General features: G+C 45.2%; 1 protein-coding gene across 1 annotated transcript in view; it reads right to left on the reverse strand.

Annotated features, from left to right (window-relative positions):
• Positions 1-764: 764 nt before the first annotated feature.
• The window catches only part of kcnd1 (potassium voltage-gated channel, Shal-related subfamily, member 1), a gene marked incomplete at both ends in the record, with an annotated part of 105,088 nt that continues 87,157 nt past the window's right edge, over positions 765-18,695 (reverse strand). The window contains 5 exons of the mRNA XM_083657105.1: positions 765-972; positions 2,687-2,937; positions 6,174-6,269; positions 12,475-12,558; positions 15,875-16,037. Of these exons, the coding sequence (XP_083513231.1) occupies positions 765-972; positions 2,687-2,937; positions 6,174-6,269; positions 12,475-12,558; positions 15,875-16,037 (802 nt within the window). The remainder of the gene's footprint in view (positions 973-2,686; positions 2,938-6,173; positions 6,270-12,474; positions 12,559-15,874; positions 16,038-18,695) is intronic.

Consider the following 18,695-nt stretch of genomic DNA (forward strand, 5'->3'; position numbering starts at 1 on the left):
AGCATGTCTGCTAATTCTCTTGTCAGACCAACATGTTAACTAGTCCATCCACATACATCGGTTCAGAGCCAAACTTACTCCCCAGATCCCTCGAGTCCACTTGTCATGGTGTCCTCCATTCCGTGCCCCTCCTGTAAAGCGTTGTGTTCAGTGGGGAATTTGCAAAATTGCACAAATGAAATGAACCCGTAGGCTCTGGTCACAGGCTGCTGAATGTCACAGGGTGCCGTCCTTCTGTTTTGTCCTGATACTATTGCATCTGTTCCATCACTGTCTGTCCATTAGACCCCTCCCTGGGGTTTGTGCCATGGGGTCAAAAGGTCAGAAGTGTGCAGGGATCAAGTGTGTGTTGTGGTGCAGTGTGTGTGTGTGTGTGGAGGTGTGGGGGGGGGGGGGTGATTATTCATCAGGACCCCCACAAATCTTAGGATGAACAACATGGTTTTATTCCCAAAGTCCTGGTCTTGGTTTTGCTTTAGTTCCCAGCTCAAATGAGCGTCCATTTTGTGGCAACCAATTCTGACATCCACCCTGTGGTGAAGCATCCAATTTAATCCAACAGGGCCACAAAATGACGGGGAGGAATTGAAAGCAACTAGTGGTAGGTACTATCCATCTGTCCTGTGTTTCCCCTAAATTCTGAGTTAGCAGCGGCCCGGGTTCGGGATCAAGGTTAAAAGGGAAATTGAAGTTCAGAGTTCATGGGAAGGGGGGCAGGGTGGCTTGGGTGGAGGACTAGGGGTGGCGGGTGGGGTTGGAGGAGGCTATAAGGAGGAGATCTTGACGGTCTCGTGGGTGTAGGCTGTCGCCCGGGTGTTCCGCAGGATGCCGGGGATGCCAGCGGGCGACGGGGGCAGGCTCTCGTCAGGGGTGTTGGCAGGTGGGGTTGGGATACTGATGATGGCGGCGGTGAAGTCTGGCTCTCCACAGTTCAGCTTAAGGTTGTCGGTCCGGGCATTCAGACTGGAACGACTGGAGAGAGAGAGAGAGAGAGAGAGAGAGAAGAGAGGAGAGAGAGAGAGAGAGAGAGAGAGAGAGAGAGAGAGAGAAGAGAGAGAGAGAGAGAAGAGAGAAGAGAGAGAGAGAGAAGAGAGAGAGAAATGGCAGATATCTATAGAGGTTATTTGTATGTCTTCGGCAGTCTGTTCCTAGGCTATTTTTGCATCTTCGGCAGTATGTTTACCTACCTATAGTAAGTTATCTTTAAAGCAGCTACGAGCAACTTTTTCGATTGTTATTAAACAGTATAATTACAATATTGATGCATCACATCTTACCTATAATAGTAGCTGAGACCAAAGCCGTGTCAATCAGAGATTGCTCCCTTAGATGATTATTAGTCTGTGTCTGTCTAAACTCGCGTCAACAGGGGGCTCTCTCTCTCTCTCTCCTTACCGCCGGACCGGATAAACGCGGAAGTGAAACCCGGAAGTGAAACGCAGCTGCCTGCCTTCACCCGTTTGCGCTGCCTAGCAACATAGCATAAACAATGTGAACGCCACGCATACTCTCGCGAACATCTCTCGTTATATTCTAACAGGTTTTTGGAAGTTATTTTGTGGTTATGGCCAAAGTGGCTGCTGCAAACCGTTTCATTTCACTTCCTGATCTTCCCTGGCCACAGACAGACTAACACTGGCCGATTTCACTCGGGCTTCAATTGAGACTACTCTGCGTTGGTCTCGTCTACTATTAGAGGTAAGATGTGATGCATTGATATTAAATTTATACTGTTTAATAACAATCGAAAAAGTTGCTCGTAGCTGCTTTAAGTCTTCGACAGCCTGTTTACAGGTTATCTTTGCATCTTCAGCAGTACGTTTACTTAACTACTGTATAGGAGGTGATCTTTGCATCTTCAGCAGTACGTTTACTTAACTACTATATAGGAGGTGATCTTTACATCTTCAGCAGTACGTTTACTTAACTACTATATAGGAGGTGATCTTTGCATCTTCAGCAGTACGTTTACTTAACTACTATATAGGAGGTGATCTTTGCATCTTCAGCAGTCTGTTTACTATATAGTAGGCTATCTTTACATCTTCAGCAGACTGTTTACTTCTCTATATGGTTATCTTTATTTCTGCTGCAGTCTGTTTACTTCTCTATAGTAGGTTATCTTTATTTCTGCTGCAGTCTGTTTACTTCTCTATAGTAGGTTATCTTTATTTCTGCTGCAGTCTGTTTACTTCTCTATATGGTTATCTTTACATCTTCAGCAGACTGTTTACTTCTCTATATGGTTATCTTTATTTCTGCTGCAGTCTGTTTACTTCTCTATAGTAGGTTATCTTTATTTCTGCTGCAGTCTGTTTACTTCTCTATAGTAGGTTATCTTTATTTCTGCTGCAGTCTGTTTATGCCTATATTGTAGGCTATCTGTGTCTTCATTTTCTATAGTAGGCTATATAGCAGTATGTTTACCTATCTATAGTAGGCTATATAGCAGTATGTTTACCTATCTATAGTAGGCTATATAGCAGTATGTTTACCTATCTATAGTAGGCTATCTTTATGTGTTGATCCATATATAGTAGGCTATCTCTGCGTCTTCGGCAGTGTGTTTATGCGTCAGTAGGTTATCGTTATGTCTTAATATGTTTACCTATCTATACTACCGGTAGTTTATCATCCTTAAGTCTTCAGTGATATGTTTATCTGTCTGTAGTAGCTGTGTTCTTACGTCTGTGGCGGTATGTTAGTCGTCTTGATGTGCAGCGTGTCCAGCTCCTGGACACTCCCCCTGCTGACGGACACAGTGGAATTAGCCAATCGCATGGCTGATCTCCTCTTGGCCCGGCGCGGGCAGCAGCCGGTGGAGTTGTTCTGCCCCCCCTGCTGGCTGGACAGGGAAGTGCTGCGACTGGTCCTGAAGCCCACCGACTCCGTCATGCACACCTCGCTGTAGGTCAGCTCGTCCGTGAACTCATGGTTCTACGAATGGAGGGAGAGAACATAAGATACAGTGGAAATAACAGAGTAGTAGAATGTCCTACTCAAGCAGAAACATGTGTATGTAAAACCAAATGTAAGTAAGTCCTAGGACTGGGTACTGAAATAGCCCAGTACTACCAAGTAGTATTGAAACTTCTCCAGTCCAACAATACCTGCATTTGATCCTTTTTGTACACAGATCTAAAGGAAAAACAATGTTTCTATGGTTTTGGTCCACCTACAACCCATCAGTCTGTGGTGGTGAAGTTGAGCCCCGTATATGTGCCAAGATGACAACTAAATGTTCAAAAGTATATTAGTATATATCAGTGTTGAGGGTTACTCATTACAAAAGTAATATATTACATGTAATATATTACTTTTAGCAGTAACTCAGTAATATAACCTATTACCAACAGGATTTCAGTAATATTATACCAGTTACTTTGTCAAGTAACAGAAGTTACAAATTAAGTTTTTTTTTTATAATCAAAGCACATATTTAAATAAAGATACAATAATTTCCTAATCAAATTGTGTGTTTTTATGCATATAGCCACTATAGATGACAATAACAAAGGAAAAGGATAACATTTAGAATTTTGGACATTTTACACTGACTTCATGACGGTATAAATTCTTTTTCCGGGATGGTTCCGGGGCAGAGATGTCATTCTGCTAGTGCAGTTATGTTGGTGAAAGTAATGCAAAAGTAGTGTAATTCGTAATGAGTTACTCTACACAGACAGTAATATTGTAAAGTAACGTATTACTTTCAAATGAAAGTAACTAGTAAAATGTAGTATATTACATTTTGAAAGTAACTTGCCCAACACTGTACAGTACAGTATATAAAGTATGTACGGTATAACAAAAAGGGGACGAAGTGCTCTATTGGTATCTGTATCACTTTAAGAGTAGCTACTGGTATTACTGGTATCGTCATTTTTTAAACGATACCCAGTCCTACAACATGTAAGTCCTCTTATGGCAACTGCTATAAATGTCCTAAATTCACAGGACAGAGTTCAAACTAGATTATTTTATTTGGAAAATAAAGCCAAATTCCTCTTTTCTACTTTGCTGACTGACGCGTTCACTGGGAATGGTTCCCGATACTGATGATACTGATGCTACTGATGGACGCACGTTGACTTTGAAAAGTACTCAAAAAGGTGCAAGTCAACAGAAAAGCCACTCAATGACAGTAACTTGAGTAAATGTAATTTGTCACTTTGTCCCGTGACAGAGAGAAGTCAGAAAGCTCTTGTTAGTGTAGAGTCAGCCAGCCTTACTGTGGATGCATTTCCTGAAACTCTAACCTCATTCTCAAAACTCTAAGTGCAATTCCCAAAAGAGTCAAACTATTTCTCCTAACACTATACCACCAGTGCAAAAATAACCTCTGCTTCAAAAGACACAAAGTCAGGCAATCTCTACAACTATGTCACTAAAGCAAGCAAAATTATAAGCAAGCAAAAAGCATTTGCATCAGAACTGGACAGACTGTGTACATCGTGTTGCTGTCAATGTAAGATGACACACAATGTGTGTATGTTATATGAGAATAATATTATATGAGAAAAATCATCTTCATTATAGTTTTCATTAGCCTGGTAAACCAGCCGGTCACGTGAACTCACATTTCATTCCGTTCTACCAGACAGTTTTCAGCAGTGTTGGGAGTAACTAGTTACTAAGTAACTTGTTACTGTAACTTAACTACTTCTTGCAGTAACTAGTAATCTAACAAATTACTTTTCAAAGTCCGGGGAGACTTACTATTTACATGCGAAACCCATGTAAATGTTGTTTTTCACATTTGCTCCACATGTGGAAAGCATGTTGCAATACAACATGTGGAAAAACATGTTATCACATGTTGTAACATGTTCCACATGTGAAAATTTTCCAAAACCACACACTTCTCATGGGTTTCACATGTGTCCACATGTGGTGAAACATGTGCACATGTGAACCTCAGCCCTGGGCACATGTCCACTTTGCCCAAGCAGTAATCCTTCTCTGTCTACACGATGACAGTTGTGTTTAGTGTTTTGCACAGTGACAACTGAAATAGTCTAGTGGCCAATTGCGTTACTGGTGTGGGGTTTTGAGGCATTGTTTAGAAAATGAGGTTAGAGTTTCAGGAAATCCATCGAAGCGATTGAGGAAAAACTGTTATATGATGAAAACTATGACTTTTCTCATATTGTGTCCAGGAAATCTTTTATACTGTATATACATTAGGTGACATTGTTGTAGACATTGACTGTCTTTGTGTATTTTGACATGTGGTTATAGGTGCTTTTGCACGGGTGCCGGGTGGTGTAGTGTTATGAGAAATTGTTTTACTCTTGGGAATTGCACCTAGATTTGAGAGAATGAGGTCAGAGTTTCAGGACGTGCATCTACACTGTAGATTCTACACTGTAGATTCTACATTGTAGATTCTACACTGTAGATTCTACCCTGTAGAATCTACAGGGTAGAATCCACAGTGTAGAATCTACAATGTAGAATCTACAGGGTAGAATCCACAGTGTCGAATCTACAGTGTAGATTCTACCCTGTAGATTCTACATTGTAGATTCTACACTGTAGATTCTACCCTGTAGAATCTACAGGGTAGAATCCACAGTGTAGAATCTACAATGTAGAATCTACAGGGTAGAATCCACAGTGTCGAATCTACAGTGTAGAATCTACAGGGTAGAATCCACAGTGTAGAATCTACAATGTAGAATCTACAGGGTAGAATCCACAGTGTCGAATCTACAGTGTAGATTCTACCCTGTAGATTCTACCCTGTAGATTCTACACTGTAGATTCTACATTGTAGATTCTACCCTGTAGATTCTACACTGTAGAATCTACACTGTAGAATCTACACTGTAGATTCTACACTGTAGATTCTACACTGTGGATTCTACACTGTAGATTCTACCCTGTAGATTCTACATTGTAGAATCTACACTGTAGATTCTACACTGTAGATTCTACCCTGTAGATTCTACATTGTAGAATCTACAGGGTAGAATCCACAGTGTAGTAGAATCTACAATGTAGAATCTACAGTGTAGATTCTACAGTGTAGATTCTACAATGTAGAATCTACAGGGTAGAATCCACAGTGTCGAATCTACAGTGTAGATTCTACAGTGTAGATTCTACAGGGTAGATTCTACATTGTAGATTCGACACTATTGAGTGAGTGACAAAGTAGCAGCACTCACGGTGGTCTTCTCCAGGCAGAGCAGCAGGTGGTGGTGTTGGTGCTCAAACGCCGATCTGTTCTTCAGACAAAGAGCTGTGCTCTCACTGTCCCGGTCCTACACACACGCACGCACACACGCACACACGCACACACACACACACACACACACACACACACACACACACACACACACACACACACACACACACACACACACACACACACACACACACACACACACACACACACAAGCCTATTACAGAAATAGTGTTGGCATAACATTTGTGTTATTCAAGCCTAACCCAAACCATAATCCTAACTTTAACCAAGTTGTTTTACTTGCCTATAAAGTTGTCTTATTAAAGTTGTTGATGTTTGCAAATGAACCGTCCTCTGCATCCATTTGTCTCCGTTTCCCTGTCTCCTCCCCTTTCTGTCTCTGTCTAATCCCGTCCCCCCCTCTCTCTCTTTGTCTGTTTCCACCATTTCTCTCTCTTTACCTCTCTCCCTCCTCCTCCCGCCCGCCCCTCTCTCTCTCTGAGATCAGATTTCAGTTCAGATGCTTTCAGCTTCTCCATCTCTCCATCAGGCCTCCTCCTCCTTCTCTTTTTCTACTCTCATTCTTCCCTTCCCTTCTCCTCTCCTCCTCTCTCTATGGCAAGCTGGCTGAACATTTATCAGCTAAGTTTGACTATCCGTAATTAACATTACAGATAAAACCGCGCCATGTTGTCTAATCTTGTGACTAGTCAAGAATCTTTATTCAAGATATCTATACCGTCATTCTTAGTATTTAAAAATAACATTCAACAGATATCTACAACTCATTTAAACTTAATTTAAGACCTACAAAGGACAATGTAGATATATCTAGAACTCATTTTGACCAGTTAAAATTCAATGTAAGACTTAAAAAGGACAATGTAGGTATCTAAAACCCATTCTGACTAGTTAAAATGTAATTTAACCTAAAAAGGACAAGGACTGCCACGGCACCGAAACTGATGGTGCCCACAGGTCAGGAACAGAGAACGTGCGGCACCGGAACTGATGGTGCCCACAGGTCAGGAACAGAGAACGTGCGGCACCGGAACTGATGGTGCTCACAGGTCAGGAACAGAGAGCATGTGGTACCAGAACTGATGGTGCTCACAGGTCAGGAACAGAGAGAGCCTGCGGCACCAGAACTGATGGTGCCCACAGGTCAGGAACAGAGAGCCTGCGGCACCAGAACTGATGGTGCTCACAGGTCAGGAACAGAGAGCATGTGGTACCAGAACTGATGGTGCTCACAGGTCAGGAACAGAGAGAGCCTGCGGCACCAGAACTGATGGTGCCCACAGGTCAGGAACAGAGAGCCTGCGGTACCAGAACTGATGGAGCCCACAGGTCAGGAACAGAGAGCCTGCGGCACCAGACCTGATGGTGCCCACAGGTCAGGAACAGAGAGCCTGCGGCACCAGAACTGATGGTGCTCACAGGTCAGGAACAGAGAGCCTGCGGCACCAGAACTGATGGTGCTCACAGGTCAGGAACAGAGAGCATGCGGCACCAGAACTGATGGTGCTCACAGGTCAGGAACAGAGAGCCTGCGGCACCAGAACTGATGGTGCCCACAGGTCAGGAACAGAGAGCCTGCGGCACCAGACCTGATGGTGCTCACAGGTCAGGAAGAGAGAGCCTGCGGCACCAGAACTGATGGTGCCCACAGGTCAGGAACAGAGAGAGCCTGCGGCACCAGACCTGATGGTGCCCACAGGTCAGGAACAGAGAGAGCCTGCGGCACCAGACCTGATGGTGCTCACAGGTCAGGAACAGAGAGAGCCTGCGGCACCAGAACTGATAGTGCTCACAGGTCAGGAACAGAGAGAGCCTGCGGCACCAGACCTGATGGTGCTCACAGGTCAGGAACAGAGAGCCTGCGGCACCAGACCTGATGGTGCCCACAGGTCAGGAACAGAGAGAGCCTGCGGCACCAGAACTGATGGTGCCCACAGGTCAGGAACAGAGAGAGCCTGCGGCACCAGACCTAATGGTGCTCACAGGTCAGGAACAGAGAGAGCCTGCGGCACCAGAACTGATGGTGCCCACAGGTCAGGAACAGAGAGAGCCTGCGGCACCAGAACTGATGGTGCCCACAGGTCAGGAACAGAGAGAGCCTGCGGCACCAGAACTGATGGTGCCCACAGGTCAGGAACAGAGAGAGCCTGCGGCACCAGAACTGATGGTGCTCACAGGTCAGGAACAGAGAGAGCCTGCGGCACCAGAACTGATGGTCCTCACAGGTCAGGAACAGAGAGAGCCTGCGGCACCAGACCTGATGGTGCTCACAGGTCAGGAACAGAGAGCCTGCGGCACCAGAACTGATGGTGCCCACAGGTCAGGAACAGAGAGCCTGCGGCACCAGAACTGATGGTCCCCACAGGTCAGGAACAGAGAGCCTGCGGCACCAGAACTGATGGTCCCCACAGGTCAGGAACAGAGAGCCTGCGGCACCAGAACTGATGGTCCCCACAGGTCAGGAACAGAGAGCCTGCGGCACCAGAACTGATGGTCCCCACAGGTCAGGAACAGAGAGCCTGTGGTACCGAAGCTTTTAACCCCCATACAAAGTACACAGAGAGCTTTAACTTGATCTGCATCTGCTGAATCCATGTTATGGTCAGATTGTACTGTTAGGCCAGGGTCAGGTGGATTAATTCGCAGACACATGATGGCCGTAAAAGGCTTGCAGACAAGAATAAACGTGGACTGGCCATGGATGATTCTACAATCTGACAATATGACATCATAAGTGAAATCACTAAACTTCAACAGTGTAAATATTCAATGATGAACTCATCATCAATTATGACAGCATCACTGTTGACATCGTCTTCAATGATGACATAAAAACCTTCGACAGTGACATCACTGTAATGGCGTAACCTTCAACAGTGACATCATCAGTGAAATCATCAATTATGACATTATCATCAGCGGTGACATCATCATCATTGACAACAGCGCTGACATCATCCATCATCATCATCGGTGACATCATCTAACACGGATGTCCCATTAAAATACAAATGCCAGGACATGAAATTATGCTGCTAAAATTGTGGAACAGCAAATTATTCAGTGAATTATTTCAATCACATGTAAAGTGCCACAATCATGGTGATATCGTCTAATTTCTAATTTCTACAGGAGACCCCCTCTCTCTCCAAAACATTGTGCGCACGCACACGCACACACACACACGCACACACACACACACACACACGCGCACACACACACACACACACACACACAGACACACACGCACACACACACACGCGCACATACACACACACACACACACACACACACACACACACACACACACACACACACGTAGCCTATATTCAGCTGTGAATCAAACGGATACGGGCTCTCTCCTCTCTGTACAGAATGCCATGTTGATTTTCAACTAGCCTACATTGCAGAAAAAACACACCTGGATTAAAAAAATTGTTTGTCATGATTTTATTACATAATTCCCGACCATAGTTCCTCTTCACCTCCTCCAGCTATCCTCCACCAATCACCTCGCTCCTCTTCATCTCCTCAAGCTCTCCTCCACCAATCACCTCGTTCCTCCTCTTCGACATTATTAATTCCTTAATCCATCCAACATGCATCCTCTCTCCTGCTCAGCACTGAAGACGGATTAACACACAACAATAACTGTGTGTGTGTGTGTGTGTGTGTGTGTGTGTGTGTGTGTGCCTTCCATCCACCCGAAGCTTAAGCTCATTTACATAATAAAAGATAGTTATAGTGTAGTTGGGAAAAAAAAGGTAACTAAAATAAATGGTGACATTGAATGGGATATGCTCATAATCCCGATATGAACAAGCAGACTATGCTAGCTGGAATATAACCAATATGTTCTATATGTAAAAACCAGATCCTGTTTATTGTTGGTTTGTCGAACACTCAACACAGCTGTTTCCATGGAGACACAAGCATAAAAACACAACAGAACATTAGACTGTCTCCATGTTTTGTTCCGTTTCATTATGGAGGACTCTAGGCTATAATGCAAGACAGATGCAGGAAATACATTACATTATAAGTTCAGTCATTTTCTTTTAAATATATAACTACTCTCCTCCTCCTAGCTGTTGGACCGCACAGACAGTTTTCTATGTGGGCATCCGGTGTGACACATTCCCTGCCTACAAACACGAGGGTCGCACGTTCGAGCCCCCGTGTTGCGTCCATACGGGCACAATTGGTCGGGTCTGCGGGTGGCAAGCTAGATGATGTGTCCTGGTCGCTGCACTAGCGCCTCCTCTGGTCGGGCAGAGCGCCTGTTCAGGGGGGAGGGGAACTTGGGGGAATATAGGGTGATCCTCCCACGTGCTACATCCTGCCGGTGAAACCCATCGCTATCAGGTGGAAAGAAGCAGCTGGCGACTGCACATGTATCAGAGGAAGCATGGTGCTAGTCTACAACTCTCCCAAAGAGTCACGTGATGTCTCCTTCCCCGGAAGAAAGTTTCCCCATTCATTTTCTCCATAGACATTTAGAAAAAAATCCTTATATAACGAGTTTTAAGGCTGGAACCTAGTGAACCAGCGACCTACTGGATCATGAGTGACCATAACACATTTCAGTTTAATCTAGTGAACCAGCGACCTACTGGATCATGAGTGACCATAACACATTTCAGTTGGAGCAAAAACTAAAAATAAAGATGGGGATTTATTTTTTTAATTAGATTATTCCCCCCCGCTTTTTATTTTTTGGTTTTGGAGTTAACTTCTAATCAAGCAGCAACCTCCGAGGCTAAAACATGAAGCCAACGTGAGTGCCAACAACTGCAGTTCCTCAAATGGCCACTTGAGCATGGCTCCAAAACAGACTCAATCACCCACACTTAAAATGCCCAACTTTACAGCAGAATTAAGCATGCTTACAGCCTTTTAAATACTTCTGTCTGTCAGCCCACCTCCCCATAACCCCCCCCCCCCCACACACACACACACACACACCTCTCTCTCTCTACCAAGCGGCAACCTCCATGACTAAAACATGATGGCAATGTGGAAGTGCCAAAAACTGCAGTTCCTCGACTGGCCTCTTGAGGCTGCCTCCAAAAGCGAGTCATTCCCTATCGACCCCCATGTTTCCAGCAGAAAAATGTTTACAGCCTGGTATAGGCTAAATATTTCTCTTCTCTCTGTTTCTCTTTTCTCTCTCTTCCTCTCTCTCTCTCCATCCATCTCTTAGCATTTCAATCCATTTATCCCTCTCTCTCACCTCTCCTCCTTTATCTCTTCTTTCCATCTCAATCCATTTATCCCTCTCTCTCACCTCTCCTCCTTTATCTCTTCTTTCCATCTCAATCCATTTATCCCTCTCTCTCACCTCTCCTCCTTTATCTCTTCTTTCCATCTCAATCCATTTATCCCTCTCTCTCACCTCTCCTCCTTTATCTCTTCTTTCCATCTCAATCCATTTATCTCTCTCTCTCACATCACTGTCCATGTTAACTGGAGTGCAATCCACCCTTCCTCCTTTTATAGTGAGAAGGTATTGAGTGGGAGTGTAGAGTGTGTGTGTGTGTGTGTGTGCGTGCGTGTGTGTGTGTGTGTGTGTGTGTGTGCGTGTGTGTGTGTGTGTGTGTGTGTGTGTGTGTGTGTGCATGTGTGTGTGTGTGTGTGTGTGTGCGTGTGTGTGTGTGCGTGTGTGTGTGTGTGCGTGTGTGTGTGTGTGTGTGTGCATGTGTGTGCAGTCCATAACATCATGCCTGCTAGTGCAGTACTGTATAAGCACAGTAGAGTGGTACCAGAGTGGTTTGGGTCTGCCTGTGATGTCTTTGCTAATATCCCCAATACACCCGACGCTGTTTTTGTTGACACCAGCCATAAGCAGGTGCTGATGCTAGAGGTAGGCTGTGTCTTTGACCTGTACATGGACCAGGCATTCCAAGACAAATATATAAAATACCAACCACTACTCGAGACCATCACGAGCCTAGGTTATACCTGTAGATACAGTGTGCTTATATTTGGAAGCCTGGGACATGTACATAAATGCACCATGAGAGGCCTCCAGATTGCTGGCCTGACAAGAGCAAGAGCCAAACAAACTGTCAAATATTGCTCTGTCTCAGCAATTATTGGCAGTCTAGCAGTGTGGAGAAGGAGGTGCTATGTGTATCCATAAGTGCTCAGTACTAATTGACCCTGATATATTTGTTTCCCTGTTTATGAAATGTAATTTGTGGAACCAAATAAAGTATTTAAAATGTGTGTGTGTGTGTGTGTGTGTGTGTGTGTCTCACCCCCAGCCCGCCATCCTCTTTGTACTGGAGGAAGGCGTTGGTCGTGCCTTTCTTCGCCATGCGGATCCGAGCCAAGCGCACTTTCTGTCAGACACAGGAAACAGCAGCGTCAGCACATCACACACACACAACAAGCCTACACACACACACACACACACACACACACACTGAACTATCACACCACCAAACCAGAATTTAACTTCAGAGGAGAAAATGATTTTTGATGTAATTATTAACTTGTGATTTTGAACCCCTAATATATTATTAGTTGAGAATACCAAGCTTAACGATCAGTTACAAACAAAACACAAAACCTTCTAATTTGTTGTGTCCATATTGGATCACATACTAGTCAGTTCATCCTTGAGTCCAACAACTGGACGTTTGAGGCTAATTTGAAGAAATTCCCTGAAGGCGATATCGTGTTAATGAGCATGGTGGAACGGGCGGTCATGAGATCTCAGTGACCTTGAACTTTGATGTTTCACCACCAAAATCTAATCAGTTCATCCTTTGTTTGGTCAAAATATATATTTTTTTAATTCAAGAGCATTTTCATAGGTACCTTTACATTTGTAATATGGAGGCTCAAGTTTGACAAATATGCATAACAGTTACAAACAAACAAGGGGAGATAAATATGTAGTTAAGGATATAAGTATTTTCTCCTATGACGATGTAAACACTGAATATCCCAAAAGACAGAACAGATCCTCTACTTTCATGGAGAAAAAGTTTGTTTCTGCTTTCTTCCGTTCTTTAGTTATTGACACTTGAATGTAGGTCATTTTCATTTAAAACGTGCGTCTCAAACCAGGAAGCTGAGAAAACTGCCTTTTTGTGCAGCGAAGCGAGTGAGAAATTCACTCCGCATCACGGACAGCTCACAGGGGCGGGTCACACTCTCATGTTCTCCGTGGGGCTGGTGCTTCCTGGTACTCGATGTGTGGAGGTCTGGTGCTTCCTGGTACTTGATGTGTGGAGGTCTCGTGCTTCCTGGTACTTGATGTGTGGAGGTCAGGTGCTTCCTGGTACTTGATGTGTGGAAGTCTGGTGCTTCCTGGTACTTGATGTGTGGAGGTCTGGTGCTTCCTGGTACTTGATGTGTGGAGGTCAGGTGCTTCCTGGTACTTGATGTGTGGAAGTCTGGTGCTTCCTGGTACTTGATGTGTGGAGGTCTGGTGCTTCCTGGTACTTGATGTGTGGAGGTCTGGTGCTTCCTGGTACTTGATGTGTGGAGGTCTGGTGCTTCCTGGTACTCCATGTGTGGAGGTCTGGTGCTTCCTGGTACTTGATGTGTGGAGGTCTGGTGCTTCCTGGTACTTGATGTGTGGAGGTCTGGTGCTTCCTGGTACTCGATGTGTGGAGGTCTGGTGCTTCCTGGTACTCGGTGTGTGGAGGTCTGGTGCTTCCTGGTACTGGATGTGTGGAGGTCTGGTGCTTTCTGGTACTCGATGTGTGGAGGTCTGGTGCTTCCTGGTACTCGATGTGTGGAGGTCTGGTGCTTCCTGGTACTTGATGTGTGGAGGTCTGGTGCTTCCTGGTACTTGATGTGTGGAGGTCTGGTGCTTCCTGGTACTCGATGTGTGGAGGTCTGGTGCTTCCTGGTACTTGATGTGTGGAGGTCTGGTGCTTCCTGGTACTCGATGTGTGGAGGTCTGGTGCTTCCTGGTACTCGATGTGTGGAGGTCTGGTGCTTCCTGGTACTTGATGTGTGGAGGTCTGGTGCTTCCTGGTACTTGATGTGTGGAGGTCTGGTGCTTCCTGGTACTTGATGTGTGGAGGTCTGGTGCTTCCTGGTACTTGATGTGTGGAGGTCTGGTGCTTCCTGGTACTTGATGTGTGGAGGTCTGGTGCTTCCTGGTACTTGATGTGTGGAGGTCTGGTGCTTCCTGGTGCTCGATGTGTGGAGGTCTGGTGCTTCCTGGTACTTGATGTGTGGAGGTCTGGTGCTTTCTGCTGTACTCGATGTGTGGAGGTCTGGTGCTTCCTGGTGCTCGATGTGTGGAGGTCTGGTGCTTCCTGGTACTTGATGTGTGGAGGTCTGGTGCTTCCTGGTACTTGATGTGTGGAGGTCTGGTGCTTCCTGGTGCTCGATGTGTGGAGGTCTGGTGCTTCCTGGTACTTGATGTGTGGAGGTCTGGTGCTTTCTGCTGTACTCGATGTGTGGAGGTCTGGTGCTTCCTGGTACTCGATGTGTGGAGGTCTGGTGCTTCCTGGTACTCGATGTGTGGAGGTCTGGTGCTTCCTGGTACTTGATGTGTGGAGGTCTGGTGCTTCCTGGTACTCGATGTGTGGAGGTCTGGTGCTTCCTGGTACTCGATGTGTGGAGGTCTGGGAGCATATTTGACAACTGAAATGTACACTATGTGAGGGTTTACAAAGCGGATGACTGATCTAACTGACAGGAGCAGTGATTGGTGTGTGTTTACCACTTTATTGTGAAAGAAATCCTTCTGCATTGAGTGACAACACGTCCAGCCCAGGGGAAACAACTCCTTGTACCACACTTTGAGGCACCAGGCTGGATGTGTTTTATGAGCTTCCTCCATAAAGGGAGATCGATGCTGAGAACACTGGCTGCTTTTATGGGGGAAAACTCTGGCTTGCAGAGGACTATACGAGTATGGTAATCTCTTCAAAGGTGGCCAAGAGCGCCATCTATCATATGGCAGTGAAAAGACAGATTGACGTTCCTTGACGTCAATGGCGGAGAATGAGTGAAATACAACATTTAGTAAGACAAGTGAAGAAAGAAAAAATACATACATATATACCCGTCCCGCCCCGCCCTATTGCTACTCAGAATAGTATCCTTCGTGTTGAATTAATAAATTATCACACATCCCTCTCGCTAAGGAAGCAAGTAAAAGGGGTCCAGATCCTACCAAATTGTTAATTTGTCTCTCAACAGGAACCTTAAGTGCAACGTTCAAGTGGACATTTCAGCCAAATTTAAAGAAATCCCTTCATTCCTGAAATATTGCGTTAAGGAGCATAGAATGGACGGATGTACGGACAACCCGAAAACCTTATGACTCTGTCCACGGCTCTATCGTCAGTGGAGGCAGAAAACCTAATGACTCTGTCCACGGCTATCGTCAGTGGAGGCAGAAAAATGGCACACCTGCTATGGAGTGCAAAAGTCACGCCCACTTCCATGTTCAGCATACGAACCAAGGGATTTCACCTGTCATCATTTTCCATCTACATTTTGTAAAATGCTTATAAAAATACCAAGCGATTCAGCTATACTAGGAAACATGAGAGACCATAGAACATTTCACTCGGACCAAAACTTTTGTAAGTGGACTCCTAATATCTGACTGCATTAATAGTGTTTATGTCCTTTGTACCTTGTAATTATGTGGACATAAATAAATGATTGAAATGTTGAAACCTGTTGTGCTCTCATCTTGTCAGCTCTCTGGTTCTGGTGGTAGATGCGGGAGAAGTTGGACACGATGACGGGGACGGGCAGGGCGATGACCAGGACCCCGCTCAGCGAGCAGATCGAGCCGAAGATCTTCCCCGCGATGGTGTTAGGAACCATGTCTCCATACCTGACACACGTACGTACGCACACACGCACGCACACACACACACACACACACACACACACACACACACACACACACACACACACACACACACACACACTTTATTAACACACTTTAGTAACCTTTACTCCACCGCAAACTCAGAAAACCCTGGTGTGTTCGTGGCTCCAGCCTGAACCTACAGATGTGACCTGTTTCAAAGTACCTTTTGTCACCACTTGTGGCAGCAGTGAGTGTTTTATCGTTGGCTGCTAGTTCAGTGAGTTTTGGTCGTAGAGATCAGTGTTTATTTGACCGCTACAACAACAACAAAATCCTCCATTACTGCGACCACTGCAGCAGTGCTTTCGCTGCAATAGGCTACTGCATTTAGAAACAGGTAACGTCTGTAATACAGAAGCAGATAGTGTTGTAGTACTCGCCTCCAGGACTCAAACTCCAGTCCTGAAAGCGACTTGAGTGAGTTGACTTGGACTTGAGCACCGATGACTCGTACTTGGACTCGAACATTCATGCATTCAGACTCAGAAGTTGGAGACGAGGACTCAAGCTTGTGAAGTGATAAAGACCTACATATAATATATATATATATATATATATATGATAAAGATGATAAAGACCTATATAGGCCCTATAATCATTTGGCATAAGATATTGATAGCGTGACAGTATGCAAGTTTGTGCAAGTGCATTAATAAGAAAACACTAATTGATAAGTACAAAACTGAGGATCACTAAAGTGTAATTTTATTTTGATTTGTTTATAATTGGTTTTTTCTTTATTCTATTTTTATTTGAACATTGTAAGAGATTTGTTATATTGTGAAGAAAGGGGCAGGACTAGATAAGCATTTTGCTTCCTTCTGCTCCTTCTCGAACGTTTTGCTTTTTTGAGGAGATTTGTTAGATTCAAATGTTTATGTTTTGTGTTTTATCCTTTTTATTGTATTTTATCAAGTTCAAGTTCAAGTTCAAGTATATTTATTGTCATTGTTAAATTGCTCCAACAACGAGATATAGACAATATTTATATGGTTGATTGTTCGAGAAAAAAATAAACTCAACTCAACTCAACATCTAGGCTACATGTGGGTTCACGTTCAGTAACTCCGGGGACTAACGGCCAAATTCCACTGAGTCCGTGTTCGGTCCGTCTGCGCTGCGGTACGGCTTTGGAGCCGATACGTTTCCACTCTAATCATTGTGTCAACTCCCACCTACTCCGCTGCGTTGCGTGTCTACTCCGTCCCAGCTCCGACGATCCGGAGCTCTCCGAAAAAGATACGCAAGGCTTCTATTTTTCACGGATGACGGAGCAAAGCTGCAGCAAGTTGGGCGGAGCCAGGCATGAAATCAACAGGGCAGAGGTGTTTACAGCATTCAATATCAAGCCAGAGGACAAACATGTATGAGGAAAAGTTAATCATTGAAGTGGAAAACCACAAAATAATATATGACCCGACACATCCTTTTTACAAGGACAACACCAAGCAAGCCCACCCCTCCTCTGCTTCTCCAGTTGGGAACAATGATCTTCTGCCTGTTTGTTGTTGTATTTATCCAACATACAAATTGTCTCGCGCGATTTCACCGCGAGAACTTGTCGGTCTTGTCACTCCAGCTGTCTGGTGGAGTGGAGCCGTGACGTGCTCTGCACGCAGCCGGTTAGTGTTGGCGGAGCATAGAGCACGGAGCAAAACCAGAGCTCAGCCGCAACGCAACGCAAATGCAACCAGTGCAATCCCCCAGTAAGCCCTCGTTCACACAGCACGCCGAAGCAACGCTCAACCGAAGCTGTACACGCTGAACCCACAAGTTTCATTTAGGTGTCATTGTTAACAGGCGAAGCCGTTCACACCACCCATGCGCGTGCCACGCTGACGGCTTGCCGAAGCCACGCTCACGCCACGCTGAAGCCACACTCACACCACGCTGAAGCGATCACTCAAGACTGACGCCGAATTTCCAAGCGTGACGCTGAAGCTGTGAAGCCGTGAGGCATGAAGTCAATGGGAGTTGTGGGCGGGTTCAAGGTGCGAGAGTAGGAGCTGAGAGGAAAAGACAAGGCGTCTTGTGTGAACAGTAAGCCGTACGTTCAGCTTGTGCTTCTTCAAGCTCCAGTTCTGCTTACGTTCAGCGTCCTGTGTGAACGTAGGCTAAGACTCAGACTCAGGTGATGGGCACTCGACTTGGACTTGGAAGTCTCGAGATATAATGACTTGACTACAACACTGGACCCAGATAATGAGCTGAGAATAAAGCAATCTGAGGGAGATACACTGCTCACCTCTAAGCTGCAGCTCTGGTCTGTAGTCTGTAGCTGTGAGGAGACTCCTGAAAGAGATACACTGCTCACCTCTAAGCTGCAGCTCTGTGGAAGCCTGGTCTGTAGCCTGTAGCTGTGAGGAGACTCCTGAGGGAGATACACTGCTCACCTCTAAGCTGCAGCACTGTCCCTTACATCACTGGTCTTGTGTAACGTAGTGTCACACGTTCAGTGGAACACCGTGAAGCACCGTGAAAAGACTTAACTGTACTTAAATGTACCGCCCACGAGGTCCCTGGTTGGTCAATTCATATCTCTGTCACACATCCTTTTTTTGGGCTTGGGGGGTGGGTGTTAACCACTTTTCAGAGTTGTGTTCCAGACGTAGATATCAT

This window comes from Poromitra crassiceps, assembly GCF_964638095.1.
Source record: "Poromitra crassiceps genome assembly, chromosome: 20".
Taxonomy (NCBI): domain Eukaryota; kingdom Metazoa; phylum Chordata; class Actinopteri; order Beryciformes; family Melamphaidae; genus Poromitra; species Poromitra crassiceps.